We start from the raw sequence: 16,906 nt of genomic DNA, 5'->3' as shown, positions 1-16,906 counted from the left end.
ATTCGTTCCCTTTGATACCCAACAGCATATGTGGCACATTAACATCAGGCTTAATTGTTGTGTAGCCTCTCCGTGCATCGGAGCATAGTGACCTAACGCTCGTCTGCGTTAGTGGAAATCGAGCATGTATGCATGAACAGGCAAAGACGAGGTGGATCACAGCTGTGGAGGTCAGCCATTGGTTATTTACCAAGAGTAAATGAGGCAGAAAACAGCATTAACTTCATTCTACTCGGCTCTTTTTCTCATTCCACATCTCTCTCTCTCTCCTTTCCTCTACTCTCTATCAAGGAAGTGGTAATTAAGCAACTTTGTTCCCGGCTGTCAGTCTTTGACAGAAGAATTTAAAAGTGGACACCAGTGTTCTGTGAAAGGTGGCAAATACGTGAAAAGCATGTCGGGAATTTTCATAAAAGATCTGCTCAAAGGCCTCCTGTCAGCTAAAACGACCCATTAAAGAAGTGGGGAGCAGGGGAAATGCATTTTCCAAATTGAACGGTGGGATTTACAGTCGGTTTCACGCCGCTGACCCCTAACACGCTAATGTTTAGTTCGTGTCATCAGCCGTCCCTCCCCATCTTTTATCACCTCCATTGTCGAGCTATCTATTTAATTGAAAGAAGTTAATTGAATGAAAATGATCAACTAAGCTTGTATTAATATTGCTAATGGAACTTTCTTCTTGGCCATGTTTGGAGAACGATGTCACGCTGGAGTTTGGGAAAGGCCCATTAAGGCTTGCACTTAACCCGATGGGCTAATTAAGGAATGCTTATTCATTCCCAGAGTCAGGGGGTAGGCCTGCTCCAAACCCATCGCCACGCTCCTTTTACAGCATTTTGCACTTGCCGTTATTGCGGACTCTGTTTGCCTCCCGGTGATTGGCCGAGATTGATTGTCTCTCTATGAAAATGACGTGCTTTAGAAAAGGAACATTTCGATTGAGACAATCAAGCCTGAGCGTTATATGGAAATGGCCTGGCTGTAACCGTTATAACAGCTCCCTTAACGAATCTTCATGCAATGACATGCATGAGGTTATACAGCGGATGTCTGACGGCGACTAGCCATAGCAACAGCAGAGTGTTTTACGTATCAAAGGAGGCTGAAACCTTTAGAGTTTACAAAGGAAACTTATGAGGTCATCAGTCCCGATCCTGAGCCCTTTCAGCTTAAATTGTGCCAGAGCAGTCGTCCCACTGCAAAGACTACAAGAGGCCGTTTATGGATACAACATTCAGCTTTTGTTGAGCATGAATCAGTGTTTATATTGTAAATCATACACATTTAACTAAATATAGAGGTTCAGACAAAAGAAAACTGACCACTAGAGTACAGATTCGGTCTTTTTGAAATGTTACAATTTGACAACGTTACATCAAAGTGAAATATATATCCGCGAGAGAGCTGTGCTGGTACTTGCAGTGCCGCGAACCGATGCTGCTGTGTCTTTCGCATTCTCAGTCCGATGGCTGATGTCAGCAGACCTTGCCAGTAATTAACAGGGCTGGACATTGAGGGACGGTGCAGGTCGTTTTTCTTTTATACTCCCCATAAATGGTGCACTAATGGCTGAATTCTCAAATTGCTTTTTTTTCCCCTAAGAGAAGGCACCTCATCCTGTTGAACAGCCCGCTCATTGAAAAAAAACCTCTTTCCATCAGTCTTACATTCTCTGCTCTGAAAAGTGATTGAAATGTACGTTTTGTTGTCTAACAATGAAGTTAATTCTGTGGGAAAACAATTGCCAGTTTCAGAGATGTTAATGTGATGTGTGTTTGTCTGTGTGTGTGTGTGTGTGTGTGTGTGTGTGTGTGTGTGTGTGTTTGATCTACTACCCAGGTCATCACTAACTTGGTGAAGATGGTGAAAGCTCGCGACATAAGACGACCTTTCTGTCCAGCAGGTCACTGGCTCTCTGAAGAGGTCAACATCCGAGCTGATAAGGTACTTTATAGCTGTTTAGATTTTGCCTGTCGTTCATTGTTTGTCACATATTTTACCCTTGTTATGGATCAAAATGCCTGTGAATAAAATACTAAAGTAATAATCAGGGCTGTATTCACAAAGCTTCCTAGTCTGAGAAAATTCATAAAATATTTTTTTTTATCAATTTCCCCTTAAAATTAGATTAAATTTCTTAACAGAGTGTTTCACAGAGATTAAAAACAGAACATTCAAGATAATTTGATAAGTTATTAAACAAACACAATAAATATTACTATATTAAAAGTGAGCACAGATACGAAGGCAGCAACAGACAAATGAAAAAGTTTATAAAAATCTAAAAATTTAAAAGTTTTTTTTTTTTTTATAAGAGGATGTACAGAGCTTTGGGGATTTAATAACACCTTTGTCCTTACTCTACACCAAAGGCACTGACAGGAGCTTTGTCTTCTTCATTTCCTGCCTTTTTTCTCTCTCTAGGTCACCCAGCTGTACGTGCCCTCTGCAAGACACGTGTGGAGAACGAGAAGGATGGGACGTATCGGACCTCTTCAGTCAACACTTGATGGTAGTGTAATCTGATTGTTTTTAATGTTGTTGTTTTTTAGAATACCTATAAAAATAAGCATGTCTTCACCAGGATGGAGGAGTTTGTTCATTCTATCATTAGTTTTCTGTCAGAAATGTTTGTCGTGCATAAAATATTGTATTCATCATCAGCTACACTTCCAGGCTGTTTCTATGAAGCCATACCGTTATATATATACAGCATAGAACTACTATTGGCAATGAATGAAAATTTAAGAATCGTATAGTGCTTGTGTCAGCTTGATGCGTAGCGCAGGAAATCATCCTAATTGCTGTCCAAAGTCACCTTCTCCATGTTTGCTGCATATTCGATGGAGCCATGGATCCATAAGATTTCACAGATGAGGAAATAGGAGGAACTTAAAGCTCTAATGTCTATAGGAGTTAAGGTTTGCAGTTAGATTGCAATTGAACCATCTTTAGATGTAGGACTAGTAAATGTTGTTACTGATTGAAAATCAAATTTTTTTTGGCTGGGAAGAACTGCCTCATATTTCCATCAAAGCGACTCTCTGAGACAGAAAAAAAAAGTCATTAACCTTCCCCTTTTTAACAAAGATATATAACCACATTTTCTCTTCATTGACTCAATTAGGCACTAAGAGGAAAATACACTGACGCAGGCAGGGCTTCATCTGGCTCACTTTGAGCCATCCCCCGTTTCTGTGAAGTATGGTGTGAAAACAAGCTGATAACAATGTGTGTATGATCTACCTAATGCCACTCAGAGGCTGTATGGGATAAATTCAATTAGTGTGAAAGTACCTGATGAACTCAGCCACATCTGGTCCGTGTGTTTGTCTGGCCTTTTCTCATTTCCTTAAATGGACGGGCCCATAGCTGATGAACGAGCAACGTATTGACCACTCCGGGGCCATATTTCTCCTCAAAGATGGAAACCTGATGGGAAAATGCAGATCAGGTTGACTAATTGAGCAGAATAATTGAGCTGCAGTGGACACAAAGTGAGGAGGATGAAGAGCGGTTTAGCTATTGAGGCTTTTTTTTTCTTTCTTTCTTTTTTTTCAGGCTAAACGATCTAAAACCCTGAGTTTAATACAAAACAAACGTCAGCTTAATAGATAAAGCCAGGCGGATGGGTGGGCAGCTCACAGTTGGGTTAATTAAAAGGGTGTAATTAAAGGGATGTAGGATGGAAGTGTCTTTAATGGCTGGCCTGTAAACAGAGAAATGGGTCTTGACTACAGAGCTTAGCGGTGAGAATGGCAATGATGGTACAGCAGAGTGCAGCACTGGTTCCAATGAAGTGCGATATGCTGTAGACACCTGCTGAAGGTTCAACTTTATTGTCATTATACAATACAGGATTTCACAATGATATGCAGTTGTAGCCCCCTCCATGCTACGCACACAGAAAATTGATAAAAAGGGAAAATATTTTGGCCTTAGTATTTACACACACAGAGAAGGGAATGATTAATCCAAAGTCATGAAATGCTAAAATTTTGAATTTTGTGTCTTTCTGCAGTTGGCTTAGAGCCTCCACAGCTGTCTGTGTCTGAAGAGAGACATCTGGCCATCCTCACAGAGCTCCCTTTTGTAGTTCCCTTCGAGGAGCGAGTCAAGGTACTGCACTCCACCGTCTCACACACAACCACTACAAAAAGTTTCCTTCACTGTATTCGTGTCTCCGGGGGGGGGGTCTCCAAAGAGTTCTCTGGTATAATAGGGATATCAATTACCTATATAAGTATACCTTTACCTATCAGTTTAGTAGTGAACAGCAGAGATCACAACACAATATGATGTGAGGTTATGTTAAATCCAATAGAAACTTTTCAAGTATCAGTTCTGTCAGGATAAACCACAGGATGTTGAGAAAAATTGACGACCAATTGATGTCTAACCACTTGTTTGGTACGTCTGTCACATAGTATTTTAACACCAGCTGGTAGAACAAACAGTTAAGCTCCTTGTGTCAGAATTATACACAGACATCTGCCTTGAATTTAGGACCTGTCACTGCTTAGCCATGTCTTACTTTTGAATAGAAATCGCTCAGTCAAGTTTACTTTGTCAAACTTGACTAAAATGAGAAGCAGAAGCTTTTATACACTGTTGTGCCTCATGGTGAACAGTAAAAACCTATGGTCAGAATAAAAAAAATGTAAAAAACTGGAAGAATTTGTCACTGACCGTGCCACGGGGCTAACATCTGTCTTGTAGATCTTCCAGAGGTTAATCTATGCTGACAAACGGGACGTGCAGGGGGACGGACCGTTCCCCGATGGCATCAATGTCACCATCAGACGCAACTATATCTACGAAGACGCCTACGATAAGCTCTCTCCAGAAAACGGTACGGCGTGCATCACTACAGTTTCGATAAAATGATGATTTTTTTACCTGAGAGCTAAAAGGCACGGTGTAGTAAATGTTGACACTGTTAATGAAACTCCTGTTACGCTCTATAAAATCTTAATATTGAGGATCAAGGTTCCGGTTAACGTTCAAGATGAAGGTTAGCTCTCCCCTTGTGCAGAGTATTGAATTTCAGTAAAGCATTATTTCGGTTACGATTATTATAATGCATCACATAAAAGCAGAATCAATTATTTTAAGTCACCTCTTTTGTGTTTGAATTTGAAAGGGCACTTGGGTGGGGGCAATCTGATTAAAAAGAGTAGTAGGAGACCTGCACTGAAGACATGATCTATATCATTTATGTGTCTATAAGATATAGCCGCCTTGATTTATCACTGTACATTAATTATTCTGAAAGATAACCTTTTATAGAATTTGATTTGAATATTCTGCAGGTCAAGAAAGTGCTTTCTTGCAAAATATGTTTGTTGAAAAACAACAACAGCGGTGTGATACAGTAGATTTGAACGATATAGGAATTATATTTGTACTTTTTTCAGTTTTCTTTATTTACAGAAATAATCAGGCCATTAATTGAGAAGTTTGCATCTCTGTACTTTTTAAGTTTGATGTTCAGCTCATACAGAAAGGGTTCATATTAAAGGGATATGTAATGGAGAAGAGAAGAAGAAGGTGAGACCTCGTGAGTGAACATTCCCTGAAAAAGTTAATAAAATGGAGTTAAAATATAATAGAATCAAATCAGGATAACATTGAGGAAATGTTAAATAAAAGAAAAAGGCAATCTAATGGGACATTATTAGTTTGATGACAAAACCAAATGAGGTTTAATTTCCTTTTTAAAAAATAAAATAATGGTGTAGTCACAGTCTAAAGAGCAGTCTCAGCTTTAATGACAGATGCAGTAGCAAAGTTTCTCTCTTCTCTCACTCTTCTGAGTCTGTTAGGGATTCCTCATGTGCTTTTAACTCATTGTTATTGTATGTTTTAACTGTGCTTTGTCTTCAACTGTTTATTAGCTGCTGTCTTGGCCAAAATAGGTTCTCAAATTTAATTAGGTTTACTGGTTAAATAAAGATAAAATGTTAAAATAAGTGTAATAAAATATCAAGTATGGACCCAAATAGCACCAGGCAGAGCATATTTGAAAAACATCAACTTTTATACACCACGATATAGAAACACAGAAATAGTAAATAGAGTTTGTTGGGCAACAATCATTAAGCAAGAGTTTTAAAGTGCACAATTCTGGCAATTGGCCAGTTTTAACAGAAAAACACCCATCAAGAATAAAGAAAATCATTTCTATTATTTTAAAAGTTAGAAAGATGATTAGATGAGATCAATTGTATGATTGCATATACTGGACATGGGAAACCATTCACCTAACATTGTACCTGTTGGACACAAAAAGCAGACATTTTTTTCCCAGATAATCAGCAAAATAATAGAAATCAGGAGTCTGTTGATAAAACCTGAGATTATATTTCACAAAACTATTCAAGTATTTAAAGGAGATTCCTTGAAAGAGGAGCGTCAGTGTAATTAAAAATATATAGAAAGCATGTAAGACGAAATGCATGTTTTTGATTAGTTTTAATTTCATAAAACCACTTGTATTTTCTAACTCTTCCTAATCTTAATAATCTCTGAGTCTCTACCCATTTCAATTAGTAGCTCTAAGGAGTCAAGTCCATCTGATTTATTGTTAACAAGTAACAGGAACCTGAGGATATATGCTTTTCAATTTATGGATGAAGATTTAAGACGGTTTATAACCTTTAGAAACTGGGAACGTAACCATCAACTATTAAAAACCTGAGACACTGTCAGCCTGCTGGAAATTACAGTGAATTAAATGAAGAATGAAAGTGACTGACATCTTGGGTGGACTGTTGATCACATTTATTGAGTGATGATAAAGTGACCGTGAACTTTAGCGGGCAATGTGTTCATCCTTCTTTTTGTACCATCATAAACTCTTTCTCCTGCCTTGTGTCCTCACATTAGAACCAGACCTGAAGAAAAGGATCAGAGTCCATCTGCTGAACGCTCACGGTCTGGATGAGGCGGGCATTGACGGTGGCGGAATCTTTCGGGAGTTCCTGAACGAACTCCTGAAGTCGGGCTTCAACCCCAACCAGGGCTTCTTCAAGACGACTAACGAGGGTTTGCTGTATCCCAGCCCCGCTGCGGAGATGCTGGTCGGAGACTCTTTCACGAGGCATTATTACTTCCTGGGCAGGATCCTTGGAAAGGTGAGCATCCAAAGTAAAATCTAGTGGAAAATTCTCTATTCCTGTTAGATATTTCAGGCTTTTTTAAAGCCCCAAAAGCAGGAAGAATGTCTGAAGAAGCTGCTGGCAAAAGGTATCAAGAAAATTTAAAGATTAAAGGCCCAAATGCACTGAAAGCGTTAACTGACAAGTCTCATTCGACGCTTTTTTTTGAAATGCCAACACCACAGAACCAACACGGATTTGTCCTGTTCTTCTCAGTATTTACTGCTGCATTAGTCGGATGTAATGAACGAATGAAATGCAGAGGAGGAAAATGCAACTAAGAGCGTCTGTTTCCACAGTAAATCATCCGTTGAGTGTTTGATGGTTATTTATTTGCGCTTTAGAACGTAACCCCTGTGAAATAATCATAACATAACGTTTTATTTCGCCGGCTTTCTGCTCCCTCTCCTCGCTCGACCACCACCGCCCCGTCTCTCTCTCTCTCTCTCTCTCTCTCTCTCTATCTCTATCTCTCTCTCTCTCTCTCTCACTCATTCTCTCAGCTTTGGTCGCTGGGTCTTCATTTGATGCCCCAAAATCGAAACAAGGAGTCTAGAGAAGGGGCGTTGAGGCAGTTTGGCGCGCCTTATAACACTTTTGATACACATTCAGCCATTTAAAACTGTCGGTGTACTTCAGAACATGCAGACGCTTTCATTGTGTTTGGGCCTTAAGTCACAGACGGCCTTGATTTCAAGGCCAATACGTCAATACATAATTAAAATAAGTCACAGTCAGTGTCAAGGCTACCTTCGCTGCATATGTACATAGAGGGGAATTTCTTCAAAAGATTTTCGGGTTGGGGGTTTAGAACTTGAACCTGGCACTTGTGCAAACCTCAGTTTTGTTAATTAGCCCCATGCGTAATCTGTTGACGGCATTGTTTTTCTGTCCCTTCCTTCCTGTGATGGCACTATTTATTAGAGGCTAATGTTTCTAAATCATCCTTAATGCATGTGCTAGTGATTGTTTATCAAGATGCCTTCCTCGTGGGGGGGCTATCATCTCAACCGGAGAAGAATTACCTCATGACAAGCGGTCACCTCTCAATTAGGGCTTCCATTAGCCGATGATTCCTACCTCTTGTTTGTGTAGTGATTGCATTTGGCTGGCACTAAATCAGCGAGCCCAAGCAGACAGGACATAAATAAGCGTTCAAAGCATGTGGTAATAGCATTTTGATCTGTTTTACAGTCAGGAACATCCAGGTCTCTTCTCTCTTGCTCGGCCCGAGATGGTCCGGTCCACTTATCAGGGCATCGTAACTCCTCCTCCTCCGCCTCCTCCGCCTTCTCCTCTTCCTGTCTGTATTCTGCGCAAGTGAGAAATGATCAATCAGCAGCTACAAGCTCCCACTCCTTCGATATTGTGCTCTCCATAGCTAATGGTTCAGGCAATTAGGCGGGGGGAAATTAATTTGAATTTGACTTTCAATTAACCCTACCGTAAGTTCCTCTTTCTCCATAAAAATGGACGTTTGAGTGGCCATTTGAGAGGTGTATTGATATTTGTTTAGTGCCGTTATTGCCTGGATAAAAGGCAACCGTTTATATAGATTGGGATTGCATCACCGCTGCTGCAATGTGCACAGTGCACAGTGTGGCTCAAAGGACACGGGAGATTAATATTGTTAATTAATGTCCGAGGCGTGCCATTGTTGTGGAGGTGATGTATTACAGGCAGGAGTGGCTTGTCTAGGGTACTCACTGAAATGGGATTGAACATCAGAATAGCGGCCGGTCATCATCCTTCTTCCTCACTTGTCCACCCAGCTGACAAGCTGAAAGATTTAAGCCACAAATGGGGAAACATGAAAACAGGTTACTTTGCTGCTATCACTCTAGTTTAAAGACTGAAAAGTTAATTTAATCGTGATGGGACAAGATTAAGATTGTTTTGTCAAGAAAAAAATCTAGTTTCTCATTATGCATTATGGCCTGAAGGAGGTTCTCTGTTCGCCTCATCCATCTCTCATTAGTACAAAACCTCCAACCTCATCAGCAGTGGCCTCTCTGCTCTTGTAACTGTGAGGGTGAGGAAAGTTTGATCCTCCTCTCTCCTTTACTCACCAGACTTCTCCACAGTCTTTTCCCCATTGATCCCAGACGACTTATAGTTCCCCTCAGAGGTGTGTGAGGTTGGCACCCCTGATTAATAGTGATGCATTTGACAGGCATTATAATTTTATTGATTCCTAATGTTGTAAATTAAGGAATTTATTTGGCAGCTAACAGAATGCACCTGCAATGTTGCTGGCATTTATTCCACCTGATGGTGCTGCGATCTGCTTTAATTGCGTTGCCACTGCACTCACTTATATTAAAAGGCCCGGGCCATAATAATTAATTCTTTCCAGCCCAAGTCATTTTGGCACAATTTCTGGCAATAAACACTCATAAATAAAGTAAGTGGCATTGAAAAAATAAGGCTACAGGTTTTTTCCATATACTTATTGCTGCCTCTTCCCGGCACAAGTGTTATTGATAGGTTTCAAGGGGCCACGCCGCGCATATGGTCTGAAACGAGCAGCGGCCACGGGAGAAATACTAAGTGGATTATTTTGCATAAAAAATAGACAATGTTTGAAGTTGTGCAATTAACCTGTGTTTAGAAAATAGCTGTGATTTATGCACGCCTGTGTGTTTAAGATGCATGCATTATGGAAATCCTCTAGATTTATAATCCATTTAGCTGATGCGGTCAGGGTTTTTAACGCTATCATTTATAAAGACCTGTATATTTTAATGCCTCCAACGGGCTCTTTTTCGGACTATTCCAGTACATTAGCTTTGGGTTTTTATGAGTCACCTGCCCGGCTGTGGTTCTTAATGGCATTTAAGGTCAAGGTGAGAATTGGCATTTATAAAGTTTGAGGCGGGTGAAACAGAAGCCTGTGTGTTTTAGATAGATTGTGTGCCATGTTATGCTTTCAGTCACTCTGATGTGACCAGATTTACTATCTTATCACTTGATTCTTTGATATAAAAGTAGTAGTGCAAATTTAATATTGTATAATGTATGTTGTAATCAGATTTTTGAATATGTACATAGTAATATTATGCTTGCTACGCAGTCCATTTAGTTATCTCGGTTATCTAATCATCATGTTTTATTCAGTGACACCCAAGCAATAAACAATCCCTGTGTTTAATGCTCCGAGCACTTTCTCGTTTGTACCGATTGATGTTTTGCCGGTGTATTTACAACAATAGACAAACTTCCTTGTTTGTCCTCTAGTTAACATCCACCTTTTTTACGCAGGCGCTTTACGAGAACATGCTGGTGGAGTTGCCTTTCGCCAGTTTCTTCCTGTCCAAACTTCTGGGAACCAGCGCCGATGTGGACATCCACCACTTGGCCTCACTGGACCCGGAGATGTACCGCAACCTCCTCTTCCTCAAGAGCTACGAGGGAGACGTAGAGGAGCTCGGCCTCAACTTTACCGTGGTCAACAATGATCTGGGAGAAGCTCAGGTGACTGGGGATGGGGACGGGGACAGGTTGGGATGGAGTTGGATAAATGATTCACATGTCACATGTTTTCATTTCTGTCATGGTCAGTACCTCTCATTCAGCCGTCTTTCCTTCCTCCTGTTTGGCTCCTCTTTGTGGCGTTAATAATTCATTTCCCTCATGATGTACCACTTTTCAGCCCTGAGAGAGATAAAGCACGTCGCCACTGTCGCCCTAAGCTCTGCTGCAGTGCAGCGAACACAGCGACTCTGTTGACCATTCCACCTGCCTTTCCCCCAGGAATTATCTTAAAACACGCCTGACAGAAGCAACTAGCTGCTCTTAAGCACGTCCCCTCCAAAGCTCAAGGCTGCAGAGACGAGCCGCCACCACCACTTTGAGTCACCTGGGCCCAGACCTGCACACTACCCGGAGCCCCTGTTTGCTCAAGGCCTTAACGCGTCTTATTAGCTCTTCTCAAACAACACCTGAAATGGTCTGAGTTACAATGTAGCCCTCCTGGTCGCAAATAAGGCATCGCAAACACGATAGGGAAAACAATTTGTGAAAGATTAGGCACACACCCGGGAGCAGTCTGCCCTGCATTTGCCCTCGCGAGATAGCCAAAGCAAGCAAGATAACGGCAGTAATTCTCTTACATTAGCACATAATCAGAATCTACTGCGGGGGAGGAAAAAAGCAGGAAATGATTGCCTGTCAGTAAGGCCACATGCAGTAGACAACATTCAGGACCTGGACTAAACAAGAGGAACACCTTACATTATAATACAATCTAACTCAACAGCCCTGCATTGAATACCTTTATGAAGCTTATCAATCAGTTTTAGTCAAGACTACGTCAGAGAGGCACTGATTCAACTCTATTGTAATTTTTGATTGTAGTTTGTACTGTTAAGCAAATATCCTGTTAAGTGTCTCTCAGTCGGTTTTGTTGACAGTCTACATGTGACAAATCTTTACGGATGCAGTTTTCCTGTTTAACTTTTGTCATGATGATCTTTGAGAAAACTTTTCAGAAAAAGGTACATAAAGGTAGATGTGTGCACATCCCTTAGATAACAGATAACAATAAACCTCCCAAAACTGGATCTTACTGGGTCTTTAACAAGCTTGAATTAAGGTTTTTTAGAGTTAAATCCAATGTGTGGATTTAAAGATACATTTTGACAAGACTTCACACCTTGTGAATGTTGCAATATTTGTAGGAAATGCATCAGAAACTAAAGTGAAAAAATAAAAATGATGATTATCTGATTTACACCTTTTGTATTGCAATTTATACTGTAGAAAAAGGGCAAAACTTTAAAACCATGACATGAAAAGTGATATAAATTGAAGTTATTTAACCACAGAAAGTCATTATTCCTTGTATATGTCCATACTTGTATGTGTATATATGCTCTTATCTTGCTCTTGTTTAGTATTATGTTCCATTTATACATTTATTTCTAATTTGAGTAAATACAGCACATGAAATAATCCCATGACTCCCATGAAAAAAAATCTCAAGATCAAATGCAGGAAAACTGCGTCGTCAAAGATGAGCGTCGCATACAGTATTCTGTCCTCCGGTAGACGTTTTGATGTCATCATACACCCGGCTTTATGAACAGAGATGAGCACATTTTATCAAGCGCTAACTGCTCTAAAGCTAATGAAAGAGAGCTCGGGGCCAAATTGTATTGGACCAGATGTTCATTGGATGTGCTATATTTAGAAACACTGAAATGCACTTAACCGCAAACTCTCACAGAGAGCCTTACCTTTAATCAGAGTGCTGTTGGAAAACATTTTAATTACCTTTTCTGTGATTGAATTAAATCCACCTGGCACAATTAAACCTCTTACATTGTTTGTTGGTCATCTGGCATTGGATGCAGACTCAAGCATATGCGTAATGAAGGATGAAGGATGCAATATGGCCACCTGTCTGACAGTTATATTACTAGGGTGCTATCAGAATAAGAGCTAAGATATTCAGATAGTTTGTGATAGACTGTGAAATAACCTTGTAAATCCCTTGTGACTTTTTTTATCCAGGTGGTTGAACTGAAGCTGGGAGGAAAAGACATTCCTGTGACCACAGCAAACCGGATAGCTTACATCCATCTGGTGGCTGACTACAGACTGAACAAGCAGATCAGGCCTCACTGCCTGGCCTTCAGACAGGGCCTGGCCAATGTGGTCAACCTGGAGTGGCTGCGCATGTTTGACCAGCAGGAGATCCAGGTAGTCCGCACACGGCAAGAAAAACTGCACATAATTATGGAAACATATTTATAACTCACGGAAACTTCAAATGTATGTTTCTCTACTTCTTGAACAGGTGCTGATATCTGGGGCTCATGTGCCAATTTGTCTTGACGACCTGAAAAAGTTCACAAACTACTCAGGTAGGAGCTGATGTCAGACATGTTTGAAGACATATAAAAATACTCTGCTTTAATTAGTAATTTGTGTCTGATATGGTTAATTACTCCCTTAAAAACCCTTAAAATGACATCTACCTCTGCTCCATTATTAAAAATCCACAATCTATGAGTATGCAAATGGATGCGATACGTCTCCTACTTCACTGTTAAGTCTATTCTCAGTGTTTGTCCACTGGAGGCTTCAAGTTTCCATGTAACACTTGTGTAAGTTGAATACTGGACCACAATTGGCTCCAAAATCGCTGTGATGTCACAAATAATGCGCGTAGGTACACGTCTTAAACTCAGATGTTAAGTAAACACGGAGAAACTTTCCACTTCTAGCAGATAAATGTGAAAACAACCTTCTAGTGCCAAACTAGCTCAAACATCCAACTGAGGTAACAAGAAGAAAATTTTTGACTGAGGGACTTTAAAGATATTTGTGCTAGAGTAGCAATATCTTGTAACCATCACACAGTTTGGGAATTGACATGCAGGATTTCAGTGACATGCATATCTATGTATTTTAATGATATATATAATAGGGTAATGTGTGTGTATATATCCTCCAGGCGGATACTCAGCCACTCACCCCGTCATCCAGACCTTCTGGGAGGTGGTCGAAGGCTTCACAGACGAGGAAAAGCGCAAGTTACTGAAGTTTGTCACCAGCTGCTCCAGACCACCGCTGCTGGGCTTCAAGGTGACTAGACTTGAACCCCCCCCCCCTCTCGCCTCGCTCCGTCTTTTCTTCTCCCTCTCTCCCTACACTTACCTCTCAGACTGTGTACTGCCGGTATCCTCCATTATCAGCAGCTTTTCCAAGCTCAACAGAAGGGAGTGTTCCCTCTTAATGGGCTTGTAATGAAAATACCTAGACTGATAACAGCCCTCAAAATGATCATTTTCAAATTAAGCGGCGATAAGACTGGCCTAGTGTGGTGAGGTCTTATCTCCACGTCCACTGTTGTTTTATAGTTCACGACCTTCCTCTGTTGAAGAACTCTGTATGTGTGGGCTTGGCCAGAGATCTTGGCTGGACAAATATCACTATTCAGAAATAAGTAGCAGGTTGAACTTTCGAACTTTTGCCTTCTGTGTGACACTGCAGAAAGCAGCAATTTCCTGTAAAACGAACATACAAAGAAACCATATCCTCTGCTTCTAAATATTGTTTCAACAGTGCTGAATCATTATTTCTAACCTCCTCTTTCTGAAATGATTTCCTAATTGGCGGCCATTTCACTTTCTCACTGACTTGATTTGTGGGATACTTAAGTAGTTCGAGATAAGGAAGGAAAAAAGCAGAAAGTGTTGCTCGGGCCATTAGAGAGTTTTTATGTGTCTTACTTCGTCTAACCAGAAGCTGTAATCATCATATGATTGGTTTTAGTACACTTTATTACTGTCATTAGTTAAGAAAACCTAATTGCTGCTCTGCAGTGGAATGAAGGAACAAAGCTCTCCTTAAAATCCTTCGCAGTCCCTCCTCTCTGGGTTTAAGAGTTGCCTAGCCTCCTCATTTAATCAATTTGACTTTGGCCAGCATGTGGATACTTCCCTCCTCCCCCCTCGTCTCTTCTTCAGGCCGTAAAGGGCGGTAATTCGTGGGGGGAGCGGCCCCTGACCCGGCCCTCAGCTTGAGCCAGCTAAGCCTTAATTAGCTGTCGTGAAAACGGCCCAGGATTCATTAGAGGAGAAATAGCTCTGTCAGGAGAAGCCATTTAAAAAAGATGATGGAAACTCTCTTTTTTTCCAAAATGATAGCCGTGGTAATGACACTTTCTCAATAAGCAACGATAGTTTAATACGGTAATTGTCAGAAAAATGGGGTCATTACGGCTAAGCCCCCGAAGAGCCATTTAATCGGGCTGGTATGGCCGCTGAACCGTATATACGCTAACTTTAAATAGCAGAATGAAATCAGGGTGGAGGAGCTCGTTCGGCAGCCCGGCTTGTGATGGAAACGGTCAGTGTCACAGTCTGCAGATGAGGTGGCCTCATCGCAAGTGGGTTTGATTTAAAAAATGCCAGATAGACAACATGAAATGACCATTCCTCCAGCATCTCATCCAAGGGTCAAACTGTGGGCCAGTTTCCCACTCAGTCCCTTTCAAGCACTAAGCTAATTTCCTAAATTTATACTTCCACTGTATTAGCTTAACGCTTAATGTCTGTCTTTTAACATTTATCCCCTTGTGGAATTTGACATTTATTGCTTAATCGGGATTGCTTCGGACATTTTGATCACCACCGACACGAGTTGAATCACATCTCATTTTTCCTTATGTCAGTAAATGTAGCACGACGATCAGATTTCTCTTAAGCTTTAATCCAACTGTCAGGTGCTTATTAACAGCTTACGTATGCACACAGGAGCTTTACCCGGCCTTCTGCATCCACAACGGTGGCTCCGACCTGGAGCGGCTGCCCACCGCCAGCACCTGCATGAACCTGCTGAAGCTGCCGGAGTTCATCGATCAGCACCTGATGAGGAACAAGCTCCTGTACGCCATCGAGTCCTCCGCCGGGTTCGAGCTGAGCTGAGGAGGGGCGAAGGGCTTCTCTGTCCCTGCATCCACGGACTCGACGCCACAGATAACGGCTTGGGGGAGAAAGACTCGAGAAGAGGGGGGGGGGTGGTGGGGTGGTGGGGGAAGAGAGCAAAGATGCACTGACCCGCCTGATTTACTGTGTGTTTGTGTGTGTGTGTGCGTGTGCGTGTGTGTGTGTGTGTGTGTGTGTGCGTGCCAAGCCGAGGGTGAGGGGATGATCACCCACTGACTGAAGAGAGGGGGTGAAGGATTGAGCGGGGTAGGAAGCCTTTTTTTAAAAAAAAAAAACAACCTCTTTGCTTTTAAGTAATTTAAATGTTTAATCGGTTGTCAGAACACTTCAGGAGAACAGCGATATGGTTGAATTTTGCAGGAAATATCAAGCGCTGAAATAAAAACAAAGAACACAACTCTCTTGTGTAATCTCATATGAATGGACAGTTTTTTTTTGGAGAGGGGGGAGGGGGGCTGTGGAGGCGGAGGAGCATTTGTGTAGAGCCATCATGCATTTTCTCATAGAAGTCATCAAAACTCAGTTTTTGTGATTTCTCTCAAATTATTACTAGTAATAACCGTCATGTCTGATACTCATAAGTGTGCACATGCCATCGGATGTGTCAATAAGGAAAAACGGCTTCTGTTGCGAGACTAGATTGCGGGAAAGTATTGTATGATTATGGATTTGTGAATATGTATATGTTTACAACTACAACTCTTGTATTATTCATTTATTCAGTATTTGTACAGATTTGTTTTTCTTTCCTTTTGTGTGCTGAATGGAGGCCTCATGTTTTCACACACGCTTGCTAAGGTGAACAATCTCTTCCCTGATCAGCGCCCTAAAGTTTGCTCTCTGGAGGGGACAGCAACAATGTCCCGTCATTGATAAGGCTTATAAATGATCAGTGTACCGACAGGGTGACAAAAAAGAGTGTATAGAAACGAATAAACCCACTTTTCTTTTTGCATTTTCCTTCCCTAAGTCTCTTTTCTTGTTGCTTGTAATTAACAGTAATGACTAAGACATAAAACAGTGCTTTGTGGGAAAATCTCCTCCTGAGTTTTATGGCCTCTGACATATAATTAAAGAAACATCCAGTTAAGAAACACTGAGCAGAACTATTCTGGCCTTGAGATGCATTATCGGGCTGAGCACAAATTAAGATTGTGTGCGTTTGTCATAAATCTACCTGCCCTCTGATGCAGCAGAGCCCAGGAAGATATCCATCCCTTTTTGGACCGAGTCCATCTCTCCAGCCTCTCCTCTCTGCTGAAACAGCCAACTGCCACCCCCCTCTCC

General features: G+C 41.2%; 1 protein-coding gene across 1 annotated transcript in view; it reads left to right on the top strand.

Moving 5' to 3' along the window:
* The window catches only part of ube3c (ubiquitin protein ligase E3C), a 28,765-nt gene extending 12,191 nt beyond the window's left edge, over positions 1-16,574 (top strand). Inside the window, exons 15-24 of the mRNA XM_067577716.1 lie at positions 1,843-1,947; positions 2,428-2,515; positions 4,025-4,122; positions 4,723-4,855; positions 6,892-7,139; positions 10,425-10,637; positions 12,678-12,866; positions 12,964-13,030; positions 13,624-13,754; positions 15,428-16,574. Coding sequence (XP_067433817.1) covers positions 1,843-1,947; positions 2,428-2,515; positions 4,025-4,122; positions 4,723-4,855; positions 6,892-7,139; positions 10,425-10,637; positions 12,678-12,866; positions 12,964-13,030; positions 13,624-13,754; positions 15,428-15,598 — 1,443 coding nt within the window. The 3' untranslated portion in view covers positions 15,599-16,574. The remainder of the gene's footprint in view (positions 1-1,842; positions 1,948-2,427; positions 2,516-4,024; positions 4,123-4,722; positions 4,856-6,891; positions 7,140-10,424; positions 10,638-12,677; positions 12,867-12,963; positions 13,031-13,623; positions 13,755-15,427) is intronic.
* Positions 16,575-16,906: the final 332 nt, after the last annotated feature.

The sequence above is a fragment of the Thunnus thynnus genome, chromosome 21 (assembly GCF_963924715.1).
Source record: "Thunnus thynnus chromosome 21, fThuThy2.1, whole genome shotgun sequence".
Lineage (NCBI taxonomy): Eukaryota > Metazoa > Chordata > Actinopteri > Scombriformes > Scombridae > Thunnus > Thunnus thynnus.
The sequence above is the reverse complement of the archived record's forward strand: the minus strand, read 5'-3'. Positions and strand labels throughout refer to the sequence as shown.